General features: G+C 39.0%; 1 protein-coding gene across 1 annotated transcript; it reads right to left on the bottom strand.

The window, feature by feature from the left end:
• Positions 1–746: 746 nt before the first annotated feature.
• LOC127652878 (TBC1 domain family member 10A-like) lies at positions 747–25190 on the bottom strand. Its single transcript, XM_052139298.1, has 10 exons — positions 24793–25190; positions 13056–13966; positions 8811–8910; positions 7551–7658; positions 7348–7454; positions 6957–7071; positions 5413–5478; positions 5134–5323; positions 4621–4775; positions 747–4522 (listed from the first exon to the last, which is right to left on the bottom strand). The coding sequence occupies exons 2-10, from the start codon at positions 13943–13945 to the stop codon at positions 3635–3637; spliced, it is 2619 nt and encodes an 872-aa protein (XP_051995258.1). The 5' UTR covers positions 13946–13966; positions 24793–25190; the 3' UTR covers positions 747–3634.
• Positions 25191–25818: the final 628 nt, after the last annotated feature.

The following is a 25818-nucleotide window of genomic DNA, read 5'->3' on the forward strand; positions in this document are numbered from 1 at the left end:
TCATTTTGCTCGATCTTGCAGCCCCGCCTCCCCAGGATGTTTATTTTATTATATTTTAGATATTATATATCTATATAAAATTTATATCACAAAAATACAATTGCTTTTTAAAAGGATGCTCTACACCTGCCCTCGCGCTGCGGAGAATCAAGATGCTGAGGTCCGTTCACCAGCGAAGCGTCAAGCGGCGAGGCAGAGAGATGTTCGCCGGAGCACTGCAGGGGAGCAGAGTCTTCTCGCTGCCGTGAAGATTCCGTCCGCTGACTAATGCATCAACGCCGAAGGGTAGAGGAAGAAATTCTGAGGAAATGGTGTCTGTGCACCTGTTTTATAGCGGTCAGTTTTGCCAATATTGGCGTTATTATAGAGAGGTTTCAAATAGGTCATGTATGAAGGCACTCCCCATATGTGTTACTACGCAATGTCAAGTGGACTGAGTCGTAAGGGAACGGTTCAGCAGTGACGTCAATTTGTAGGCGAACTCAGAAGTTTGGGTTTGGATTTTCCTATTGGGTTTTAGAACTTATGAATAAACTAAAGGTCTGTGGTACACATTACCTGACCCATGACAATTATCTTTCGGGTTTTTGGACAAGCTGAACAGCTCTATTCGTCTAGGGATTAATACTCTCTGTATCACCAGTTACATTTGTGACATTTCAAAAATGACTCCAGTTGCTCCAATTCCAAAAATACACCAACAAGAAAGCTTTTATTATATTAGTATTTATTATTAATCACAACTGTCATCAAATAAATTTTAAAATACACTGTGAACTTCCTTTTCTGTAGTAACTGAACAACCGTCTAAATGGTTTAATTAAACCGGTACATGGTTTAATGTAAACTTAGAAACAAGCTTAAGACATACAAGTGACAGGATGAGAGAACACTAAACCTAATCAAAAACAAAAATTTAAATAAAAATTTAAAAATAAATAAAAATTAATTTTACAACAATCCTACAACATACATTGGGTCATATTGACCAACGCAGAAATCCATTAGACAAGTCAAATACTTTACACCCTGTCCCAGCGTGTTAGTAAACCAACCTTGGATGACCCTTGCATCAAATCTTGATGAGCGTAGAATACAAACCATTTCAAGTCCATCAGTTTTAACCTTTGCGATACAGACAAGAAGGTGGTGTTATTAATGTTGGCCTGATAGGTGCAAAACAGGTTTATGTGAGTGGCTTTTATTCTTCAGATGAATCTAGATGATCAAAGTGATCTAATTTTAATTAGATCTAACAGGCCAAAGACACCACCACTCCACCCTTTCTACAGCAGTTCCAGTGCTGATATCTGTTTTCAACAGATAGAAACAGTGAAGTTAGTTTGGGCCCTGTGGTGGCCACAAATTATAGATCAACATTACCATTGTGCAGACAGTTTGGAAATTAAAGTTTGCATAGACATCATTTGTTTGCTTTCCATTTGAATAGTTGTGCCATTAGAGGAAGCAATGACTTCTAAGGGCCAGGAATGACACCACTGGAGTTGAGAATTAACAACTTAACAACCCAGTCCATAAACTCAAGAGATGCCATTAAAACATTGACAGAATATTTGGCAACCATATTGCAAAGGAAATTTCTCTTCACCAAGGCTCGGTCCCGAGAAATCCCACTTCAGGTCTGTTGTCTTGATGAAAACTCTAGAATACTATATACAGAGTATGAGCCTTACAAGCACAATAAAAACCTATGAAAGGTCAAATCACCTAGTGAAGTTATCAGAATAATTCATAACACTGATGGGGTTAATGGATAATGGTGGAGTAAGTCCTCAATTTATCAGTGTTCACTTAACATCAAGAGTAACAATGTTCAGGTGAAGTGTTTCATAAGGACACTCTTTAATAATTTAACTAACAAAGAAATGCCAAGCAAATCTTATTTTGAGCATGTCTGGACCCTCCTTCTCTCTCAATCATAAAGCAACTCTAATGTGATGGGCACATAATTGCAAAAAACTAAACGAAAGAAATCAGAATAGAGTGGAATAAATATCAGTATGAAATCACAATTACAATCTCCCATAATTTAAATACTGCAGCAACATCAGACACATTTGTGATTTAAAAATTTCTAAAATAAATGAAAACTGCTTGGCTTTGTTCTCCAGGAAGTTGGAAGAAAATATGCAAAAATAAATTTCAACGCTTTACAAATAAAACAGAAATAAATCCTGTGATTAAATACAAAGTTCTCCACAACACTCTCTTAACAGTGGGCCCTCTTTATGGTGAAAGCTCACAGTCATTCCAGTCTATCAGGCCTCCATAAACTGTAGTTGCATAGAAAAGTAAAAAATCTAATCCAAAAGAAGACTAATAGATATCATATGATTTTATCTGATTAAATTAATACAAGTTTGTACATCAAAACATTACAACCTGAAGCAAAGAACTTCAAATATTAATGGTACACTGCTGCACCAAACCTTCCATTCCAAAAAGCACAGATTGAAGTAGTCAGGTGAACTGTATTAGAGAGTGCCCTACATCAGAATCAATCAAGGTTAGTGATGAAAATCAGCAGGCCTCAGAGCAAAACTCAATCCACATTATTAGATTATTAACATCAAACCACACTGAATGTTTGGAGTTTTGTACACGCTTGGCAGATGTTAACATGTATTGCAGTTTATGCTAAATCAAATCAAGTTTTTGATTTTCTGGGTCAGAGAAAATGAAGTGTCAATGAAACAGCGATGGACTGATATTTAAAGTTTCTGCAGTTATTGAGAGGTAACACTTTTTTTTAGTGTCTCCCCTTAAAGTCAATTTACATATTAGAGGCTGCAACATTAGTCAACAAATCGTGCATTCAGATCTTATTATCAGCTCTTTCACTCCCCCTAAAGGCCACTTCCTAACTCTTTTTGCTCACTTTCAAATTACGTGGGTGTGACTGGAAGGAGAAGCTGAAAAGAGAGAAGAACCTAACAAGAGCTATCTGCAGCACAAGACTGTTATACAATTTACTATACTGCCAAGGCACAAACAAATAATAACACACACTAATAACAACATTACAGTGAATAAATAGGTCCTCCAGAATATTCACACTTTAACAATTATTACTAGCACAGGGGCTAAACTTATTTTCTTGCTTTTCTCTGTGCATTCATTTTTAGAAATGTTTTATTCGTTCTGTATATTCTGGTTGAGACGCCTCTCAGGTGGTGTACAGAGGGGATTGTAGGGCTGGCACAGATGGGCCCAAAGCCGCAAGTGGTTTATGTAAACCATGACACCTAATATACTAGAACTTAGAACTACTTGCACTGTCAGGCGTCCACCTTCAAAAAACTAATAAAAAAAACCTACGTCAGCCAAATAATAATTAATTTCACGTTTCGTCAGGTTGACATCAGCTTTGAAAGCAGAAGCAATGATGAGAGGTGGAGCATGTGGTGCAGGTGCAGTGATCCAGTTATCCATATGAAATGAGCACTTCAGATGAAATGGACGTTACAGGAGATTGCTCATTTATCCTCTCTGTCTCTCCCTCTCTTTTATTCTCTCACTCTTTTCCCCACTATGCAGTCGCTTTGATTCCTTGTCCTCTTTTTCCCCCCATCCTCCTCCTGCCCTCCTATCTGAAGGAATGACAGGTCAGGAATTAGGCCAAATCTTTTGCTGCTGCGCCTCCATTCTTCTCCCCCATCTCTCCACCTCCTCCTTTGTCTTTTTTCTTCCCCCCCTTTTCCTTTCTCTTCTCCTTCTCAGCTTTCTCCTTATCTTTCTTCAGCCGTTCCTTCTCGGTCTTTTCCCTCTCCTTCTTTTCTCTGGATTTCTGCTTCTCCTCCTCTTTTTCCCTCTTCTTGTCCTCCTTGCTTTTCTTTTTCTTCTTTTCATCCTCTTCTGCTGCCTCTGCAGGTGCTGTTTTTGTAGACTCGGGGCACGGTGGTAATGGGGCATTGTTGGCGGTGGGTGAGGGGATGGTGGGGGTGATGTGCTCAGAGATGACTTTTGGTTGGTGTGTGTGCGCACTGGATGCGTGTGCTGTTGGAGCTGGTGCCGTGGTAGTAGAAAATGATGCAGCTAGAGGACTGGGACCATGTGGTGCCTGTGGACGCCCCCCAGCATCATTATTATAGGGAGGTGATACAGGAGGCTTTAAGTGTGTCATCCCGGTCGAGGATGGTGGTCCCACTACACTAGTGCCGCTTCTAAATGGCTGCAGTGGGACAGCATCCTGGCCTGAGCTGCCAGAGGTGAAGCCCTTCTTATTCTGAGAATGGAATGGTGTCTTAGACTTTCTAAGGCCGGAAAGGGAAAGGAGGCTTGATGAGGCACGCAAGGGGCCAGGCGGAGGACCGCCCAGGAAGGACAGGCTGCCCCCAGAGCTGATCGCAGCAGCCCGGTGCTTTTGCTCGAAGATCGCCCGTGTGCCATGCAGCCTACGGCCTGGCTGGTGGGTCAACTCTCCACGAGATTCCCGCCACTTCCGCACCTGAATACTGCATTCTCTCTCTATGAGAGCCTCTGTCACAGACAGAGTGACAACCTAAAGAACAGAAAGTGGAGAGTGGGAGTATCTCAATACTACTACTCCATTCTGTCTTCTCTTTAAAGCTCTATTTCTGAGTGTGTTTGTGTCCTTACCTCTTGCACAAGAAATTCATCTCGGATTGCTTCAGGTGGAATGTTCCTCAGTCGCTCCATGGTCTCGTACATGCCCTGCAACTCACGGAGCTTATCCACAGATCCTAACATTTGCTTGAGTAGAACCAGACCCACCCGGAAGACAATCTTTACTCCTGACACAAAACATTAATAATACTGCTTGAACATCTGAGAATTCCACATACTGGACAAGTACACCCACGCACAGTGTTCAAAGCTTAAAAGCCTTTATAGTCACAAAATATTTCTGTAATGCAAAACAAGATATTCAACAATCTCAAAAATGTAGGACAGGACTTGATTTAATCCATCAGGAACTGATAGGATGGTGAAAATTGTCCATTTCATACAGGAATGGAGCCAGACCTGAATGAGAGTTTTCTAAAACAATGCCTAAACAGCAATTTGTTCATTTTAATTTCATGTTGACTATTAACATACAGCACAAACCGATCAGGTTTCTTCATTCTCTTTAATGTGTAAAAGACTGACCTTCACAGAAAAACATGTCCCAGACACGTAGGACGGAGGCCCAAGGCAGAGTACGGGAGAAGATACACATGAACCACTCTGTCATGTACAAGATGGGGTCAATCTTAAATTTCTTTAGGTGACGGTAAGCCATGGGACACACTCTCCTCAGCAGAGAGAAAAAAATCTCTCCATCAAGTTGGATAGCTTCCTGTGAAATAAATTTGAAAAGTATAACAGTATCTGCTTTATTTTTGTGGTCCTATTAAGATTATAGAGTGTTTGAGTTTGAGTACTCACCAACCCAGCACTGTAGTACCCAGGCAAGTATTTCTCACAGATTTGCACGAGACACCAGAAGGCTTGCTAAAAGAAAATGACACCAAAGATGGGGTTCATTATGAAAAAGCAGGCCCACTCAAAATCTTCACCCACAGAAAGTATCACAGATTTTAGCAGAATTTAAAGACTGGGTCATTCACAAAGTTCCACACATTCCGCCTCCCCTTGTATGTATGTTTATTAAATATTTAGGTTAATTTGATTGTGCTTTCAGGGAGCAATAAGGGTGCATTACTGTAACACAATTTTATCATGTCTGAATTAGGGATGGGCATTTTGGTCATTTTATCTACTCTAATACTCGGACTAATTACTCGAGTACTTGTCGAGTACTCAAGGGGCAATTACATGTTCATAACATGTCTGACAAACGTCTATGGCTGCTGCATTGTGCCTTGTTTTTCCAGTGTATCGTCTATTAATTATTATAGGCTGTTATAAAATAATATGTTACAAAATGAATCTTCCTTCAGGTTACCGTAGTAATTTAGTAAGCACATACCAGTTTTTTAGTAACTGTCTGAACCGTCTATTTTCAAATAACAGGAGATGCCATATCCATTTCGTTTTTAATATGCGTGTTAAATTTAAGAACAGTTTGAAGACTGCCCTCTGTCTAGCTCTGTCTAGCTGTTCGAAACACTCGCCTGCTGTATATGGTTTGCTTCAGCGTGTTGAGTCCACTGCCACACACGCCTGGTGTGTGTGTGTGTGTGTGTGTGTGTCCCCAAATGTTCGCTCTTGTGAGGAAAGCAACGATGCTCTGTATTGTTGTTGTTGTGGTGATTCATGAAGCATTCCAGTCAACTTGGAGAGTCTGAATTTCCACCTTTCAACTAGGGAAAGTGCAACGGAATGACACTTTATATTGGACATCTAACTTGGAAACTCATGAAAAAATCTTTAACTCCCATTTCGTCAAGATGCAGGTGCGTGTTACTTCATGCAGGGCAGGGAGGTTTACAGTCAGTGACAAACATTTACATTTATTAAATAATATCCATTAACGAGTCAAAGTTCTTAAATTAAATGATAATAAATCGTGTTTATCCAACATTTTGCAGAGACAGGGGTTCAAAATACAGTTAATCACACTCTCTTTTGATTATCATAATGATAGCATTGCAGTGTTGTATCAGTTTGGTTGCTATGAGACGTTTCTGACAATCAATGTACCCCTCAAAACCACAACGTAATCAATCTCAAAATTTAAAATAAGCTCCCTCTTTTTAGTGTGTTTTGTTGTCAAGTAATTGTCACCGGATTTCAAATTAAGTGAAAAGTCACATCATGCGAGATCACCATCGATCATCGTTTTCATGATCGATCATTGCTGCAATGTCCGAATACCAGAGTACACGTGCCCATCCCTAGTCTGAATCCATTCCACAGATTCCCAGAAAATCAGACCAGAAAATGTGAAAAGTCTGCAGATTCAGTCTGGGTCTGACTGAGGTTACGCTTTGCATTTATTAATGATAGTTAAATAAACTCTCTCTCACCTCAGCAGGCATGTGCATGAGCAGCACTGCTGCCACTGGTGCCTGGGCCTGACAGTAGCCCTCATCAGGCCGGTAAATGGTGTAGGCTTTCAGTATACGGTACAGGTCCTGTTGGCTGGAAACACACATAAAGGTTAAGAAATAAGACTCTGACCCATAGCAGAGTAGAGGTTTGAGGATATAGGGAAGTTTAAAACAAAGAGGTAAAGCACTAGGCGAACAAAGAGTAAGACTCATCAAATGTCACCATCTACCCATGATATTGATTTTAAACACTCATGGAAAAAAAGCCTTCCTTCAGATTCCCTTTGGGCTCTTCAGATATAGGTAATGCTCAAAATAAAAGCCTTACATCACCCTATCCTTTGATAAACCCCTCAGCTGTATTTACCCATGTCCTCCCCGAGCAGCAAACATCTCATGGAATGGGAACTGCCTGTGCAAGTCCTTCTCAATGATGTCCAACCACTTTGGATCCCCCGGCTCTTGCTCCAGCTCCTGTGAGACAAAGACAACAGGGGATAGAAGAACAATGTGCTTGTACTAACAGAAAAAATTCTCAAACATAGGCGGTGTAAAAAAACCTGATAATACCTCAAACTTTCCAGGATTGGAATCAAGAAGCTCCTGGCTGTTGGAGAGCAGCTGCCAGGCTTTAGCTCTGAGCGAAGAGGGGATTCCTTTTCTGCAGCGCTGTTTTACCTATAGAAACACATATTGTACATATATACATAACTGCATAGTTACCTAATCAGGTTGTCAAATGTCATTTACAGTGTTGTAGATAACAGTTGTTTACTGCAACTGTGACCTCACTAGAATAGTCCTTAGTCAGAGTAGACATCATATTTACTTTAATTAATGAAAACGAGGATGTGAGGGTAGTTTGTTCAGACTTACTGTGTACTTAAAGGGATAGTTCACACACAAATTAAAATTCTCTCATCATTTAATCACCCTCATGCCATCCCAGAAATGTGACTTTCTTCTGCTGAACACAGATGAGGAAGATTATTTTTAGAAGAATATTTTAGCTCTGTAGGTCCATACAATGCAAGTGAATGGGGTCCAACACTTTTAAGCTCCAAAAAGCACATAAAGGCAGCATAAAAGTAATCCATATGACTCCAGTTATTTAATCCATGTCATTTAAGGCAATTTAGTCAATTTTGGGTGAGAACAGACAAAAATATAATTTCTTTGTTTTATTGTACATTTTGCCATTGTAGTCTCAAGACACGATCATGATTTCAAGCTTGATTATACTTTACACAATTGGCAATATAGGAAGTGCAATTGAGTTTGAAACCATGATCGCCAAGGAGACTGCAGATGTCAAGATTTATAGATAAAATTGAGTTACATTTTGGTCTATTCTCATCCAAAATCGATGAGATCACTTCAAAGGACATGCATTAAACAACTAGAGTCCTATGGACTACCAATATGCTGCATTTGTGCTTTTTGAAGCTTCAAAATGTTTGACCCCATTCACTTGCATTGTATGTGCCTACAGAGCTGAAATATTCTTCTAAAACTCTTTGTGTTCTGCAGAAGAAAGTCATACACATCTGAAATATTATGAGGGTGAATAAATGATAAGAGAATTTTCACTTTTGGTGAACTATTCCTTTCATAGTGATTGTTCAGTTGACATGGGTTGAACAATTATTAATTACCTAAGACTTTAAGACAGTACAACATATTGAACCGACTGTACTTCTGTCCCTTACAGGCTGTCTTTCGTGTCAAATTAAATATGGTGTTTACTCCTACTAAATTCTATTCACATTCAAATTAATAGTATTTTCTAATCCAGTCAGGAATGCTTCAGTGACCCTTTAAGGAACAGACCTTTTGAAATCGTCGAGATATCCACTTGTCCCAGTTTCTGAACATGTCCAGCCATTTCATCTCTCTTTGTCTTGCCACAGCCACCTGCATCTCCGCCTCACTGTAGATTCACAGGAATTCACATAGAAGAGATGGAACAGACATGGCATAATATTACAAGCACCCATCCTGGCCCCAGATCACTATGTTTAGGCTTTTGACAAATGGCTCAAGACCTGAGAGGGTTTATATGAATTCTGAGCAAATAGATGCATGCAATATAAAAAAAAAAACCCAGCCATTTTTATTCTAAAAAAACAAACAGAAGCCCCGGTATTAGCGGTTACTGGTGAATGTGGATTTAAAAATTGTGTTTGTAGCTTTATAAAGTCATTAAGTAGAATAAGTGAACAGGCATAGCGTTGCACAGTAATAGCGATACAAGTAATTGACACCAGAGAAGGAAACTTGAGTTTGAGGCTTGGACACAATTCACACCAAAGCCACAAATTGTCTTAATTTGGACTCCAAATTAGAGAACTCATATCTGGTGCAAGTGAAAAGAAAAGATAAAAAAATAATGTCTCTGAATATTGCTACATGGTTTAGATGCAAGAGAGTCTCTTGTGCACTCTATATTACCAGAGGTAATGGCGGTAGAAATATCTATATAAAAATAAAAGTCCTTCACATAGCACATAAATGGACAAGTCATATCAAATGAAACCTCTCATACCCAGTAGTGTGACTCTACAGTATATTTTGTTGTCCTTATATGACAGTATCACAAAGAATCACAAAGTGAAATTAGATTTCTGTAAATCAAATACAAACGTCTCTTTTAATTTAAACACTGATCACTGCTACTGTAAGCAGTGCACCAAGTAGCCTTAAATATACAAGGCAGAGATATTCAATGAAATAACAAAAGTGGTGCTTGAACTGAAAATTAGACTGAATGTCTATAGATGAGCACATTTATGAATAATTTGAGTATTATTTTTAATTTGGGGGGTTTTCTGAAAAATGTAAACTAATTTTTTGCAATTAGTCCACAATATGTGTGAATGGTGCGCTTTTAAATTTGAGTGTGTAAAATTGTGGGTGGCAGCACAAAAATGCACTAGAGTTTATGTACAAGGAAGTCCCTATAAATAAATAATTTAAAAACATCTATGACATAAACAGGGGCTATAAAACAAACATATGGCAAAGAGAAAACTGTTACTAAAAGTGATTTAAGATTTGCATGGACTTGTGACAAAGATTTGAACTTGACCTTTGAAGACTTGACTTCAGGGTCTTGTGAATGTGTATGACTGACAATGATTGAAAGAAAAATCGTTTCATAAATGTTTCGGAACATTGCCGAGATGAGAAAGTCTAATTTAGTCCTAACCCACACTGGCAGATTTTAAATAGCTGAAAAAAGCATGTGGTGGTTAATAAGTTAATGCTGAACATGAATAAAAAATAAAAATAAAAAAAAAGAGGAAATGTTCAGCCACTCTGCAAACACAAAGGACAGTGTTAGTGCCCATTTTAGCAGAATTAGTCAGTACTAGAGATAAAGCGGAGACAGTCAGGGGGAAGACAGACAAAAAGTGAGACAGTCAGTATACACTGATTCAGATAAGGCCTCTCAGCACAATCTGAGTCACTCACAACAAAAAGAGATGTAGGACACACAAAGAGAAAACACACTAAATGCTACAGAAGGGCAGAGATGATTTAAAAATGCATTTGATGTGAATAAACAGATGGATGGGTATGGCATTATACACTTCCTCATTCTGCTCTCAGTTGAAGGCATCAATTATTAATAGCCTTGAACACTTCACATCATGTGCTGCCTCACAGAGGACACAGACATGCTGTGAATCTGCACTAATTATCAGACAATTAACTTAACTGCCTCATTTATGAACGCTTCATCTGATTTACTAAACAGACCACAAAACATACAGAACCATACAGCAGAAGGTGAGAATAATGAAAAACATTTGATATTAGCCTATTTCAATTATATACAAATAATTATCTTGAAATACAACTCAAGTCTACATGAAATCAAAATGGACCCCATTTACTTTCGTAATTCACATGAACTTACAGTGCAAGATTCATTGCTGGATGTTTTCCAATTAAATTAACTGTTTGTCTTCATAATCTTTCATCAAAATGTGATGAGAAACCTTGCATCTGACATCACAAATTGCCCTTTCTTTTTCAAAAACTCCCCTACAACCACCTGACTCCATTCAAGTAGGTAACGTCCACTTTTCTCGATTCAATTTCCAATGAATAAAATCAGTTTACTGACATAAAATGGGTTGCGAACAGCATTTAATGTTGACTTTACATATAATTATATAACTGACATTGTAATACAATTATATTAATCTTAGAATTAAGATATCATTTGGAAGCACATGAGTAGTAATAATGCAAAATATATATATATATATATTTTTTTTTTAAACATCCTGAGAAAAGGAAGAATTTAAACATTCGGAAATACTCTTTTAATGCTGAAATGTGTCATTTCTGGGCCACCAAACGGAACTGCAAAAATAGATATTGTTTTCAAACAGCTTTTGCAGAGGCCTGTTGCATGAAGCCAGTTTCAGTTACAAACCATGTACTGTAAGTTGGAGATTAGTGTCAAGGAAGGTGGGGTTGTATTTACTGGTGTTCATCGCTATAGCAACTTATGCTACACGGCTAAAATGCTCCAAAACTGGTTTTATTCTTGGTTACACATCGCAAACAGATACCGAACCTATCAGCTATGAGTAAAGTGACATCTGTGATGCAATGAGGTCACTCCCCCTGTATCTCACACTACAAATTTAAGCATGCTTCACAGGGAAATTTCAATATTTAATTAATTTAGATATATATTAAGATTTAATGTATTAGACCTATATAATAAGATATTATAAAATGGTTTATTTGAGAGATCAGGGAACATTATATCTTTTGAGCAGCACATTTATAATTAATTATTGAGTTTCTTTGCATTTAGTGGGCTAAAGCACATAACTGTTAATCAGAAGGTCGCTGGTTCGATCCCCACAGCCACCACCATTGTGTCCTTGAGCAAGGCACTTAACTCCAGGTTGCTCCAGGGGATTGTCCCTGTAATAAATGCACTCCAAGACGCTTTGGATAAAAGCGTCTGCCAAATGCATAAATGTAAATGTAAGGATGGCCGCAAAATATTTACATGCCCATAGCAAGCATTGTCTTTCATAGACACAATGGGGTGAATAAGCCATTTGGTGTTTCCCAAGTGAACTTGACTCACTAAATATACACTTGACTGACTGAGGAAGCTGGGCGCAATTTAAAAAAAAAAATATTTTTTGTGCTGTTCCGCCTAGTGACTGGAGTTTGTTTTGTGGAATAAATCTCCTTCGGGACAGTTATGGATGAATCTGCATGTTCCTTGTGTTAATACCTCCTATTGACTGGAGTTTGTTTTGTGGAGTATTCTTTGCAGGACATTTGAAGGACTAAGTCATCTGCTGCACTCATGAACTGCGGCACACTGAACATCAGTTTGACTGTCCGAGGAAACAGAATTATTATAATTTTTTTTGTGCTGGTTCCGCTAGTGGCAGGAGCTTGTTTTGTGGAGGAGCATACATTTGATACAGTTTTGGGAATTAATCTACATGTTCTTTGTGTTTATTTTGCCTATTGGCTGGAGTCAACAAAGTTGTCACGGGTGGGTTCTCGTAGGCGTACATGGACTGTTTGAGTTTAGAGGGATGGACGCCGGTTGGCACTGTTGTGCACTCGGTTAATGCACACGTTTTTCTTTTTCCTGTTTGTTTGGTTAGGGGGGTTTGATTGTTGCACTAATGGGGAATGTGTTCTTTATAATTTTTATTTTTGACATGTCAAAAGTTAATATGAATGGATTATCTCTCTCCACATGGAAAGTGAATGGGTTGGGGCACCCCATAAAAAGAAGGAAGGTTTCATAAATGCAAGAAATATGATATAGTGTTTCTGGTATTTTATTTTTGTGTATTCTATTTTGTGACCACAGGGGTGTTCGATGGGGGTGGGGCTGGTGATTGGGGAGGGGTAATAGTGGGTGTTAAATGTTGTCTCAATGTATATATGTTGTGTTTTTCATTTCTTATATGTTTGAGTATATTAAACAATATTAAATTAATTTTATTTTTTTTTTAAATACAAAAACATAGGAGAATATGCTTTCTGTCATTCAGTCCAATGTGTTCGTACACCCACCTGGCCTCACTATATTGCGTTCCTCCCAGGAACCCATATTTATCAGTGCGTCGCAATGGGCCGTTGATCTCCGAGTCGGACCCCAAAGAACTTCCATCCTCGCCGAGCCCTGACAGAGAATCCAGCGTGCCCGACATCATGCTGGCCGACTCCAGGTAGCTCAACGTGTCTGGGGCCGGCCGTGTGTAAGTGTGGGGAAGACCAAGGGACCCACTTGACTCGTGAACCAGTACGGCTGGGGGCTCAGTCTTTGAAGGTGTGCAGGGAGGCTCAGAAGTACTGAGGGAGCTGGGAGTGTTGGGTTTGGGGTTCTGGGTGGGTGCTTGTGCTTCAAAAGGACCTGTTGATATTTGGCCAGAGTACTGTGATGAGTGAGAGGGGGCAGGGTTGGAGGTTGAGAGATGTTCAGTGGAAATGTGAACAGAGGGAGGGGGTAGCTCAGGTGGAATGTCATTGGAGGGTGCAGGATGGGAGATCTGGTTGACTTGAACATTGGGGTACAGATTAGGACTGGGATAAGGAGATGGCATCTGTTCCTCCTGCTCTGAGCCCTGAGTGACTGTGTGGCCAATTATAATATTTTCCTCATAAGTTCCTCCATCTGCTGCAGCTAGTACATCCACAAGTGGATAAACAGGACTCTTTGTTGTTGTTGAAGAGGGAGTGGCACTGTTCTGGTTAGGTGTGGTCTCCCAAGTTGAACCTGGGGAAGAGGAGTTTGTCCCACCTCCTGCCTGTAATGTAGGATTCCCCATCACTGCTCGGTCCCCATATAGAGATGATTTTGGGATGGGTGTTTCTGACAGGAGAGGGAGTGGGCTAGAGGGAGCAGGCACTGATTGGTCACCCATACCGGGAGGTGAGGAAGTGAGGGCGGAGATTTCAGCCATAGCTGCCCCTCAATTTAACAGCTGAGAAAAATAACAAGAGAAAAAGCCAGTCAGTAATTATTCCTTGAAACACAAGATTAAAACAAACAAGATGCATTTTTAATACTTATCATATACTATATATAAGCACCAATCCTTTCTGCAAAGCTAATGGCTACAATCAAAGAGGTGTTCGAATGTGACCTATCCCTTTAGTGTGCAGGGAAAGAAAGGAAATGTTGACTTCCAAAAAATACCTCTCTTAGATCAGATTACATCAGCATGACTCAAATAACTGCTCTCTTGTTTCACCTTTAAATAATAACATCCACACAAAATACAGATAAAACTTGCTGTGCCAAGAACAATCTCTGAGCACCTCTGACTATCTCTTTCACAATTAATAAGACTCAAACATCAGCCTTTCTATTCATTTAAAAATGATTCTGTAAAATACTATCTATTTGTGATATAAACTGCATGGGGTGGGAGGCTGCACTTCAATCTAGACTCAAGAAAACCCCCAAAAAGCAGCCCAGATAGGGAGCAGTTCTTATCTACTACGAATACAAATTCCAAAGAGTTACCATCCAATTACCCTGATTCTAGACATTAAAATATTGTAAAAAATGTGGGCCTGGGTAGCTCAGCAAGTAAAGAAGCGGACTACCACACCGGAGTCACAAGTGATTCAAGTCAGGCTTCCTATGCAATCAACAGGCCTGGTTGCTAGGGTGGGTAGAGTCACATTGGGTTAACCTCCTTGTGGTCAATATAATGTATGGTTCTGTTCTTGGTGGGGCACGTTGTAAGTTGTGCTTGATGCCGTGGAGAATAGCGTGAAGCCTCCACACATGCTAGTTCACCGCGGTAATTCGCTCAACAAGCCACATGTCAAAATGCACGGATTGATGTCTCGGACGCAACTGAGATTAGTCCTCCGCCACCTGGATTGAGGAGAGACACTACACCACCACAAGGACCTAGAGTACATTGGGAATTGGGCATTCCAAATTGGGAAGAAAATCCAAAAATAAATAAATGTCAAAAATTTTGGATAACCAATTAAATAAAGTTATGGCATCTCTTATAGATCAGGCAGGGTTTATTTGGAGCGGTAACTCTTCTGATAGCATTAGGCGTTTCATTAATGTCATCTGGGAAGTAGCGAACAACCAGAATCTCACTTGACTCCGAAAAGGCATTTGATATAGTAGAATGGTCTTATCTTTTTAAGATTTTGGAAATGTATGGGTTCAGGAATACTTTAATTGGGTGGCTTAAGTTACTTTATAGACACCCTGTAGCAGCGGTTCAAATGAATGGATTAATTTCAGTTTCTTTTATTCTGGATAGGGACACCCAGCAGGGTTGTCCTCTTTCCCCCTTATTGTTCTATCTTGCCCTGTAACCATTAGCAGTCATGATGATTTTTGAGGGGTGATGGCAGGAGGTGTGGCACATAGGGCTGCACCTAATGATTATTTTTTTTATCGTTTAATCTAACGATTAATTTTCCAATTAGTCGGTTAATCTAACTTGCTGATTTTTCTACAGATTTTTTATTATTATTACTTGATTAATATAACAATTAATTAACCAAAAATAAATATAAAAAAACTTGTCTCATTAATATTTCAATATTTTAATAAATTATCTTCTGTTAAACACAAACAAATGTACAAGAAACAAAGTGTGCACTGCAGGGCATTATTCTGCAACAAAAATAGCCATGTCTTAACTGGTAATCTCCATTTTACAATCCAACATTAATTTAATTTTGGAGAGCTTATATGTCGGACTGCTAAACTCGAGGTTGCACAATGTTTTGATATTCCTCCTGAAAGTGACTTGAATTTTACATTTGTTTCATTTATTTTTGTTGTTGATTTGCTAAATAGAGTAGATTGCACTTTCCTTTTACACAAATTGAACAAGCTCTTACTTAAAATCACTCCAAAATAAAATTAAAGTAATCTACATTTAGCAATCCAACAACAAAATAAATGAAACAAATGTAAAACTCAAGTCACTTTCAGGAGGAATGTGCAACCTTGAGTTTAGCAGTCAAACATAAAATCATTTTACAGTAAAAAATAGTAAAGTAGTGCAATTTGAGTAACACAAATGTTTTTCTAACAGGAATAACTAAAACTTGTGCATTCTTAATCAACTCTCGGTAATACACACACCCAATTTAGCACATACACACAATGTCTCTCCTCCTCCTCCTTTCCCTCCCTCCACAATCCACCTCTCCTCCTCTCTCCCTCATCTTACAGTAAAATGAGTGCAATTCGAGCAACGGTTAACGTTTTCTAACAGGAATAACTAAAACTATTGCAATCTGCATTAAATCTCAGTGGGGCAAGGAATATAATTGAAACGATTTACAGACTGTAACAGTCACAAAGTTTACGCCATTTTCTCACTCATACATGGATGTTAAAGTAAACAGAAAATATAAACGGGCAAATAACAAAATTAGATGACGCATGGTGTAAAGTTACGTTAGCAGCGGTGCAAAAATTTGTTTTAACATGGGGGCGATGAGGAAACATTTAGAAAATCTATTTTAAGTGACTACTACTAACAGAAACACGTGTTGTAATACTATGTTTTTAATACATGTTTGGGTGGGGACAAAAAGAAAACAGGACTTACAGTGCTGCCGTCTTGACAAGCACTCCGGGATGCTTTCGCTTCAAGTGTTCGTTCATGGCAGTTGTACGCCTGTGATAAGCCATTTCCAATTTGCATATCTTACACAGCACCACATCATTGGGTCTCCGGCTAAAATACTCCCATGCTTTAGATCACCATAGGCAAGTTTTTTTTAGCTGCAGCTTGTTCTTCGGGGAATCAATGCTTAAACCGGGTGCTGCCATTTAATTATTCCATTGCGGCACACCAACGCATGTTATGCAAATCGACGTATTTCTGTAATCGATGACGTCAATTACGTCGATGAATCATGCCAGCCCTACTGGCGCATAAGCTTTAGCTTTACACAGATTATATTTTACAACATATCTCCGACCCTACTAGATCTATGCCTTGCCTCCATAGAATTATCAATTCCTTTTCTAAATTCTCAGGATACAGAGTGAATTGTTCTAAATCCGAAGCTTTGGCTCTGACAGCATATTGCCCTGTAACAGCTTTTCAACCGGGCATGTTCCAGTGGCCCAAGCAGGGCGTTAAGAATTTGGGCATTTTATTTCCAGCAAATGTGATAGATTTGGGGCTATATAATTGATAACAATTTATTCTGTGTATTCACGCACTGTTTGTTTAAATTTGTGTATAGAGTCAATAAAAATTGTTAATTACAAAAACATTTTTTTTTAATAATACAAATTCCAATTGTGTTTTGCAGACGTGAATGGTACTGTGGAGATTGTGTGGAAGATGGTATATTATTCTTATCACCAATCATTTACAAGCTTTGTAATATCACCCATTTATCAACACTAGGTGCCTTCTAGACTACTAGATTAATTTACAAACCTCAATGATGAAATAATATATGTCATTTGACCACCAATTTACCTTAACCTTCCTTTGGTATTTGCGGTCATTTCTGACCTGAAGGTTTATGATGATGATACAATTTTTTTCATCCCTTAAGTAAGAACGATTAAATAATGCATTTATTTGGGGATTTTATGCTATTTTTATCTTATTTACATCTCAATTTTACCATTAATTTCCATATACAAATAAGCCAAAAAATGTAAAAAGTTAAATTAGGAACCTACACTTCAATAAGTTGAAACATGAAGAAAATAGAAGAATGTGACATACATAAATTGGTGAACAATATATAAATAACAAGACAGTAGATGGCTTAAAACACATCTTGAAACTTTAACTACAACTGCCACTGTTGACATGAAATGAGGTCTAATAGATTCTACCGTTAGACTTTTTCATAAGAAACTATAACATTTTGTCACAATATAACAGTTACTTTTACTCATGTAAAATTGTGAAACAATTTTGTAAAGGTGATGTCTAATAAAAAAAAACTTTTTTAGTGCATATAGTGTTGCTCTTTTCCTCAGTGCCGTTTTAAACTAGAAAACACTTTAAACTAGAAAAGTCTCACTTGAAATTGGGTATATTAGTTTTGAGGACTGCACTCAGCAATAACAAGGGAAGCCCAGTTGTTGCACAAGCGCCAGAGAGCAGAGTGTATCAGGATCGCAAGCTAGTTCCGTTACACTCGTGCGAAAGTGCAGATGAGAAGCCTTTAGCTGATTGCAAGATTATCATTAAATCTGCATCTTCAATGGGAGAACCATGGCATTGTTCTTTCCCTGCTGTCCGCGACCCAGTCCGAATAGACCTGCGACACACCATTTGAGAAACACTACCTTAACTCACACACACACACTCACTTATGTCAGACCCCCTCGCCTGGCTTCTCCAACATTTTCTCTGCTGCATGTGTGTGGGGCGCAAGTTGATGAGTCTGAAAGGCAGTCGAGGAGGAAAGGAGATGCGCATGCGAGATTCTCCATCCGGTTGCATTTTTTTCTCAATACCGTAGATAAGCAAATATACATGGTATGATAACAGTCAATTTTCATACCATGGTATACCGTGAAACCGGTATAGCGCTGAAACCCTAGCTCACAAATGGTGAATCATTAAGATAAGTAGAAAAACCATAATGATTTGATTAAGATGTAAGGCTGCACTACACCACACAGGTCCAGTCTAGCTATAGTGTAAGGAACAGTTACTGCTATTTTCTATTAAACAAAAATCTGTCTCCCAAACTACATGTTCACAGGAGGTAAAAATGAAATTGTTCCTTGAGAGAAAAACGTGCATCCCAAAACGATCGCACACGCCTAGGGAGGGTAAAAATGCTGTCTAGGTAGGCAGCTCACAAGGTTTTGAGACACTGTGGATGTGGAATGTTACATAAAGCTAAACAAACAATCACACACAAACAGCCAAATAAACTATTATTAATCTGAATGCAACGCTCTAATCAAGATGCAGATCAAAGTCAGTCACAGTTCAGCTCAGCACATGTGATGTGACTGGACAATAAAAGTGTACCAGATACCGGTGTTATGGATCAACTGGGGATTGTGTTAACAGGGTATGTGCGTGTGCACGTGAATAATTTTACTTGCATTTTCAGCAGATTCATATTCATGTAAATTGCAAAGGAGCCAAGTAAATACGTTTGGCACATCATAAAAAACATGTTGTATCATTATTGACCTGCTTTGTATGATCAATGTCAATTCTAATGAACCTGACACAGCTTAAGAGCGATTTTAACAGTTTCACAGGGTAACAAGGGACATTGGTTTGAATGGGAACTGGGGCCGGTTGCACTACTATACCTACGTTACAACTTAGCCTAGTTGTGGCGTAAATGTCCACGAAATATTTGAGAGTTGCACCATTAAACTTAGGTAGGACGTAACCCTACATATAAACTAAATCTCAGCAAAAAAGAAATGTCCTCTCACTTCCTACTGCTTTTATTTTTAGCAAACTTAACATGTGTAAATATTTGTATGAACATAAAAAGATTCAACAACGAAGACATAAACTGAACAAGTTTCACAGACATGTGACTAACAGAAATGGCAAAATGTGTCCCTGAACAAAGGTGGTCAAAATCAAAAGTAACATTATCTCAACAGTACTTGAGATCTAGGCTCTTTGCACAGAACGAGCAGTATGGCTGATGGCATTGTCATGCTGGAGGGTCAAGTCAGGATGAGCCTGCAGGATGGGTACCACATGAGGGAGGAGGATGACTTCCCTGTAACGCACAGCGTTGAGATTGCCTGCAATGACAACAAGCTCAGTCTGATGATTCTGTGACACACCGCCCCAGACCATGATGGACCCTCCACCTCCGAATCGATCCCGCTCCAGAGTACAGGCCTCAGTGTAACACTCATTACTTTGAAGATAAACACGAGTAAGACCATCGCCGTCTTGTGGTGAGACAAAACCGCGACTCATCAGTGAAGAGTGCTTTTAGCCAGTCCTGTCTGATCCAGCGATGGTGCGTTTGTGCCCATAGGCGACGTTGTTGCCGGTGATATCTGGTAATGACCTGCCTTACATCAGGCCTACAAGTCCTCAGTCCAGCCTCTCTCAGCCTATTGCGGACAGTCTGAGCACTGATGGAGGGATTGTGTGTTCCTGGTGTAAGTCGGGCAGTTGTTGTTACCATCATGTAGCTGTCCCGCAGGTGTGATATTCGGATGTACCGATCCGGTGCAGGTGTTGTTACATGTGGTCAGCCACAGCGAGGATGATCAGCTGTCCTTCCTGTAGCTCTGTCTTAGGCATCTCACAGTACGGACATTACAATTTATTGCCCTGGCCACATCTGCAGTCCTCATGCCTCCACGCAGCATGCCTAATGCACATTCACGCAGATGAGCAGGGACCCTGGGCATCTTTCTTTCTGTGTTTTTCAGAGTCAGTAGAATGGTCTCTTTAGTGTCCTAAGTTTTTGTAACTGTGACCTTAATTGCCTACCGTCTGTAAGCTGTTAGTGTCTTAACAACCGTTTCACAAGTGCATGTTCATTAATTGTTTATGGTTCATTGAACAAGCATGGAAAACATTGTTTAAACCCTTTATAATAAAGATCTGTAAAGTTATTTGGATTTTTACAAAATTATCTTTAAAATACAGTCTCCTGAAAAAGGGGCGTTTCTTTTTTTCTGAGTATATTTACGGAAGCCTCCGACCAGAAGTAACTGATGGAATAAAGAAGCAAACTCCTTTAATGACATCAATGAGCTCATATTTTGGTTGACAGGCTTCAATCCTTTCGACAAATATGATCATTTACATTTACAGGAGAAAACATTATGTAAAAACTTAAATATTCAGCATGAATAGTGCACTTTCTTGTGTACTCAAGTTATCAAGTTTTAACATATCGGCTACGAAATATATACGATTTTAAAATTAATAAATGCCTATTTTTCCAGCCTGTTGTATAAGCAATTATTTATTTATTGTCCCTTATTTGTTTTTGATACAGTTATAAAATATCGTTATTTACATAGGCTAAATATAGCATTAATGAAATCTTGTTTTATTACTGTGGAGCAGAGGAGGGTGGGGCCAGGTTGGAACAACGCATACAATTACATATCGAATGGGGATATAATTTATTACAACTGACAGTTACGTGAGCAAACAAGGTTTGAACATCAACCATGACAAGATCAAACTGAAACTCACAGCTTTTTAACACTTCTGTGTACAAATTTCAAGTCTTATTGGATTATTGGATCAATTAAGGTAAACGTCATATTATGCGACCACGCATTACTTTACGGAGAGCTTACGACCAACTAATTAAGTCTTGCCTTAAGAACAGGTGGTGCAAACAAAATTAAGCACTGACTTTTTTAAACTAACTAGCAGTTACTAAGCCCTTAGTGTGAACTTTATGTCCTAACTTACGTGAGAATTTACGCACAGCTGGTGCAACCCTACCCTGGTGATTACACTTGTCAGAGCAGTATATCACATGTGGATGTCTTTAATTTGCAACATTAACCCTCTGGGGTCGACTGACGCACCGACGCATCCTGCACGATTTTTTCATCATTACAGCGAAAACAAAATAAAATTCTCTGTCATTTTGGGGCATACAGATAAGTGTAAGACATCATTAGAGACTATAAAGGGTCTACTTTTATTTGTGTACACGCACAATAACAGCAAAACCTTGTGCTTTTGTAAAATAAAGAAAATAAAAAGGGTGAGCTGTAAGCAGTCTCTGGGTTCGCGAACATATATCTGAAACGCTTCACAAAAATGAACAAACTCCGCGAAAACGTATCACACAAACATGAAACATATGTCTAAAGAAAGCTTAAAATGTCTACTTTTAAATAAAACAATTCAAATTTAAAACAAATATTCTCCTGCTATGTAATTTGTATGAAACAAAGCGATGTAGTTTTTACTGGCTCAGCTAATTTATCTCTAATATGATCACACCCACCAGCAGAGCACGCCAGTCATACGCTAATGTGCTGAGACGATCAAATCAAATGGTTAACGCCCCCGACTGTGCCTTTAAGGGTAACTAAACCCTAAACCAACTTTTTTTAGTTAATGATCTGTAAGCATGGGGCTTTATTAGTACTGGTCATTGATTCAAGTAATTTTTTTGACATTTGTGTATAAAGTGTTTTAATTCTACAATATATGGTGTAAAAACATCTGAGTGCTGCCCTCTTCAGGTTGAACGGTGGCTACTGCAGTTGAATTTTCCTATTGGCTGTTGCGGTACTTCCTGACGTAAGCGGTGACAGCTGACGTAAGCAGGTTCCAGCTCACCACGCCAGATTCATGTACATGTCGTCTTGCGACCGTGTGAGGAATAATAATAACATAGAGTCTAACAGCAGCTGTCAATTAATCCGTCACTACGAGTCTCAGGTGCCGCCCCCCCGCTCAGCCCCGCACTCGGTTCGTTCCCTCTATCCCAGCCTGGGGCTGCCCACTTTTCCTGCATTTTCAAATATTTCTAGTGGGTGGAGTCAGACTCTGAGCAGGTGTTTAGTTACCCTTTAAAAACAAAGTCATTCACTTTTCTGCGCATTTTAAAGACTTTTAGAAAATCAAGTTGTTATAAAAGCATCATTTACTTTTCAAAGGTTCTGTAAATGACAATGTCATTTGATTATGACTACTCATAACACTGCTAAAGGATGATCAGCGCAATTTTTTGTGGAGCACAATGTACAAGCAAATTGACCAATGGGTGAGAATAAATGGTAATCTGAGGACGCATGAGAAAGTTCTTCAGAAACATAATGATTTGGTTTGTTTGGCAAAATCTTAAGATTTTCAATCTTAAATCTTAAAATGTATTGACTAGTTTTAAAACGACTGTTAACTATGTGACAAGATAGTTCATTTTTTTTTTTTTTTTATCAGTAATTCAACCATTCTAAGAAAAGTCAGTAGATTTAAATTATACTGTATTTACTGGCTGTCAGATTCAGTGTCAATTTTGATATATTTTTTTAAAGAATATAATAAAGTGTTTTTTTATCCGTGTTATACAAAATGATTTTAAATAGATCTGTTATAAATACATTATAACCTGCAACAAAGCTACAAATGATCCAAATTGATCAGGATTTGAACCCGGGTCACTATGTATTCTACCCCGTAAACTTACCATTAGACCAGCACCCAACGTTACATTTCTTTGGTTGGATAAAGTTACTCAAACTTTTATGGTTAATCAAGCCATTACTCATTACAAGAAATATAAGCAATTGAAAATATATTATTGGCACATGACAGCCTATATTGCTTTAGTGTTAAAAGACTTCCACGTGCGATTTACTGTTCTGACAAGTGTAATCGCCAGTTCCCATTCAAACTAATATCCCACGTTAACATGGGCAACCATGTTACCCTGTGACTGTGGCACCTGTGGCTGTACGGCCATACGCACTGTGCATACCATGAGCACTCTGACTGACCTGAGATATATTTACTCTCAGAATATTTCACAAATCATGAAATATGCCCCGTATTTCTGTTGGCTGTTTGAAAGAAACAGCTATGCCCAATTTGCGAATGGATCATTCGGAGTCAGTTCTTTTCAGTGAATTGGCCAAACAGGCTTGTAAAATGGTCTGAATCATTCGTGATTCAGTACAATTAGTTTGGACTGCTCTCTCAATGAATCATTTGGAGAGGTTTCTCACACAGTAAAACAGTATAGGGATATTTACGAATACAGAGAACAAACAGCACTGGATACATTATTTTCCATGTAAACATTCGCTAGAAGGATGTCTTTTGACAACTGCGTCATGTTTCCCTGTGTTTTTAGTATCTCTCATGGGAATGCTGCATTTTTGACGCTGTGTCAAGTTAAAAAAGAACTTTAACTGTGTCTTGAGACACCTGCATTCTGCTCTATTCATTGTGGTGCACCACTACTGCATGAACGCTACTCATACTGGGGAAAATAAATAAATGCTTATCTCAAAGTCACCAGAATTGAAAACTTTGGTGTTGTTTCTTGCACACAAAAAACGCCCCCAGACCCCCTAGGTTTATTAGGCAGATTTATGTACATACCCTAAGATTAAATTCAAATCGCTTTTTAACTGTCAAATTCATTAGAACAGACAAAAAAAAAAAAATCTGTTTAATGATATATTAAAAAAAACGTAATGTGCAAACTGTCTTTTCTTTGGTCTTGACAATTCACATTCTACGAATCTGCTGAAAATGCAAGTAAAATGATTTACGTGCACGCGCACATCCTCAGTTAACACGATCCCCAGTTGATCCATAACACCGGGAAAACCCAGTTTATGAAAGGTCAACGTTCGTAACGTTTTCATGAAAACTACATGCTTTTACATCGCACGACTGCAGTCGTAAAACACATTCCAAGGTCATAAAGTGGGTAGATAGCAATTGAGATTGCTTAACCAGCAGGAGTCAATGGGTTTGTGACTGGCAAGTTTAACCTAAAGCTGCTAATCAGGCCCGTCCTGACGGATCAGTCATGCAACCAATCCCTTTGAGTCTTTATAATATATAAAAAAAATCACCATCCACACCATGCTACATAACATATATAGAAAGCGGAGGAAGTTTTAATTCTAATGTACTAATCAAAGTGGTGAAATTGGCCTGCTAACTCGCTAGCTTGTGCCTTCGGTTCGGCCGATCAGCTCAACTTCCCGGTTTTAAGCGCAACGAAACGGCGTTATTACATCGACTCTGTTCTCTGTTGGCCACCTTCGAGTATATATGTCCCGACTGAGATTAGATATCATCTTTGGTATAGTCAAATGATCATCGCCCAGACTCACCCGCCGCTGTGTTTTCCGTCCCGGGGGGGGCTCCTGTCCGCTTCGGTTACCTTGACCCCCCCGCCGCTGAACGGATGAAAGGTGTGAGTGTGGCAAGCCGTTGGTCAGACTTTAAGATGAGAGTAAAGTTTGAATTATAACATCAAGAGAGAGCGGTAACCCGTGTGGTTAGGGCTCTTTCTCTGGAGGGTGGTGTGTTGTTGGGCTAGCAGATGTGTTAGATAAACAATGCCGCTGTGCGCTGCAATCCCACTCATCTGCATGAAACCTGATCCTCGTTAATATTGGCATTGAGAAGACATTTGCGGTTCGCTGTTAAAATTCATGAAAAATCCCTGAAGTGTGAATTGGGCCGCATCGCTGGAAGAGATAAGCACGGCCCTGCTTACATCTCGTCGTGTCCGCATTTCGAGTGACAGGGACGTGCGCGCACCCGCAGGTGCGAGCCATGAACTGAGCTATGAACTTCGGACGCGCGCAGCAGCGACTGACGTCACGACGCACATCAATGCTGCATCCCTTTAGCTTTGTAGAAGGTTTTAGGGCGGCTATGCTATCACCTCATACATATATTGTTACCAGTAAGATAAAGAACAACATATTTGAGTTAAATAATAAGTTGTTTACACAACCTCATGCCATCCTGTGTATGACTTTCTGTCTTCTGCTGAACACAAATATTTTTAGAAGAATATTTTAGCTCTTTAGATCCAAACAACAGCTTACCCAAGATTTTTGGTGATTGCAGAATCTTCTTTCTTCATTATTTACACACGTCATGTTGTTCCAAACCTGCATGACTCACAATTCTTTAGATGAACAAAAAGTTGACAGGCAGAATTTTTGCCTCAGCCATCATATATTTTATTAAATTAAAGGGATGTATATAAAAGTGACTGAGGCTCAATTTAAATCTTGTAGGATTTAGGGGATTGTAGTGTGGCCTTGTTAAAGCAGACATGTGGGTATTATTATTATTACCACTAGATGTCGTAGTTGACCTACAGTTAGTTAAAAATTTTGTTA

The sequence above is a fragment of the Xyrauchen texanus genome, chromosome 12, assembly GCF_025860055.1.
Source record: "Xyrauchen texanus isolate HMW12.3.18 chromosome 12, RBS_HiC_50CHRs, whole genome shotgun sequence".
Classification (NCBI taxonomy): domain Eukaryota; kingdom Metazoa; phylum Chordata; class Actinopteri; order Cypriniformes; family Catostomidae; genus Xyrauchen; species Xyrauchen texanus.

Excerpts from the sequence above, each read along its gene's own strand:
- LOC127652878 (XM_052139298.1), bottom strand. The coding sequence starts at position 13,945 with ATGGCTGAAATCTCCGCCCTCACTTCCTCACCTCCCGGTATGGGTGAC. Across the intron at positions 7,455-7,550 it reads CCAATCCTGGAAAGTTTGAG|GAGCTGGAGCAAGAGCCGGG; the intron begins GTATTATCAGGT and ends TTTGTCTCACAG. Across the intron at positions 5,324-5,412 it reads GGTACTACAGTGCTGGGTTG|GAAGCTATCCAACTTGATGG; the intron begins GTGAGTACTCAA and ends TTTATTTCACAG.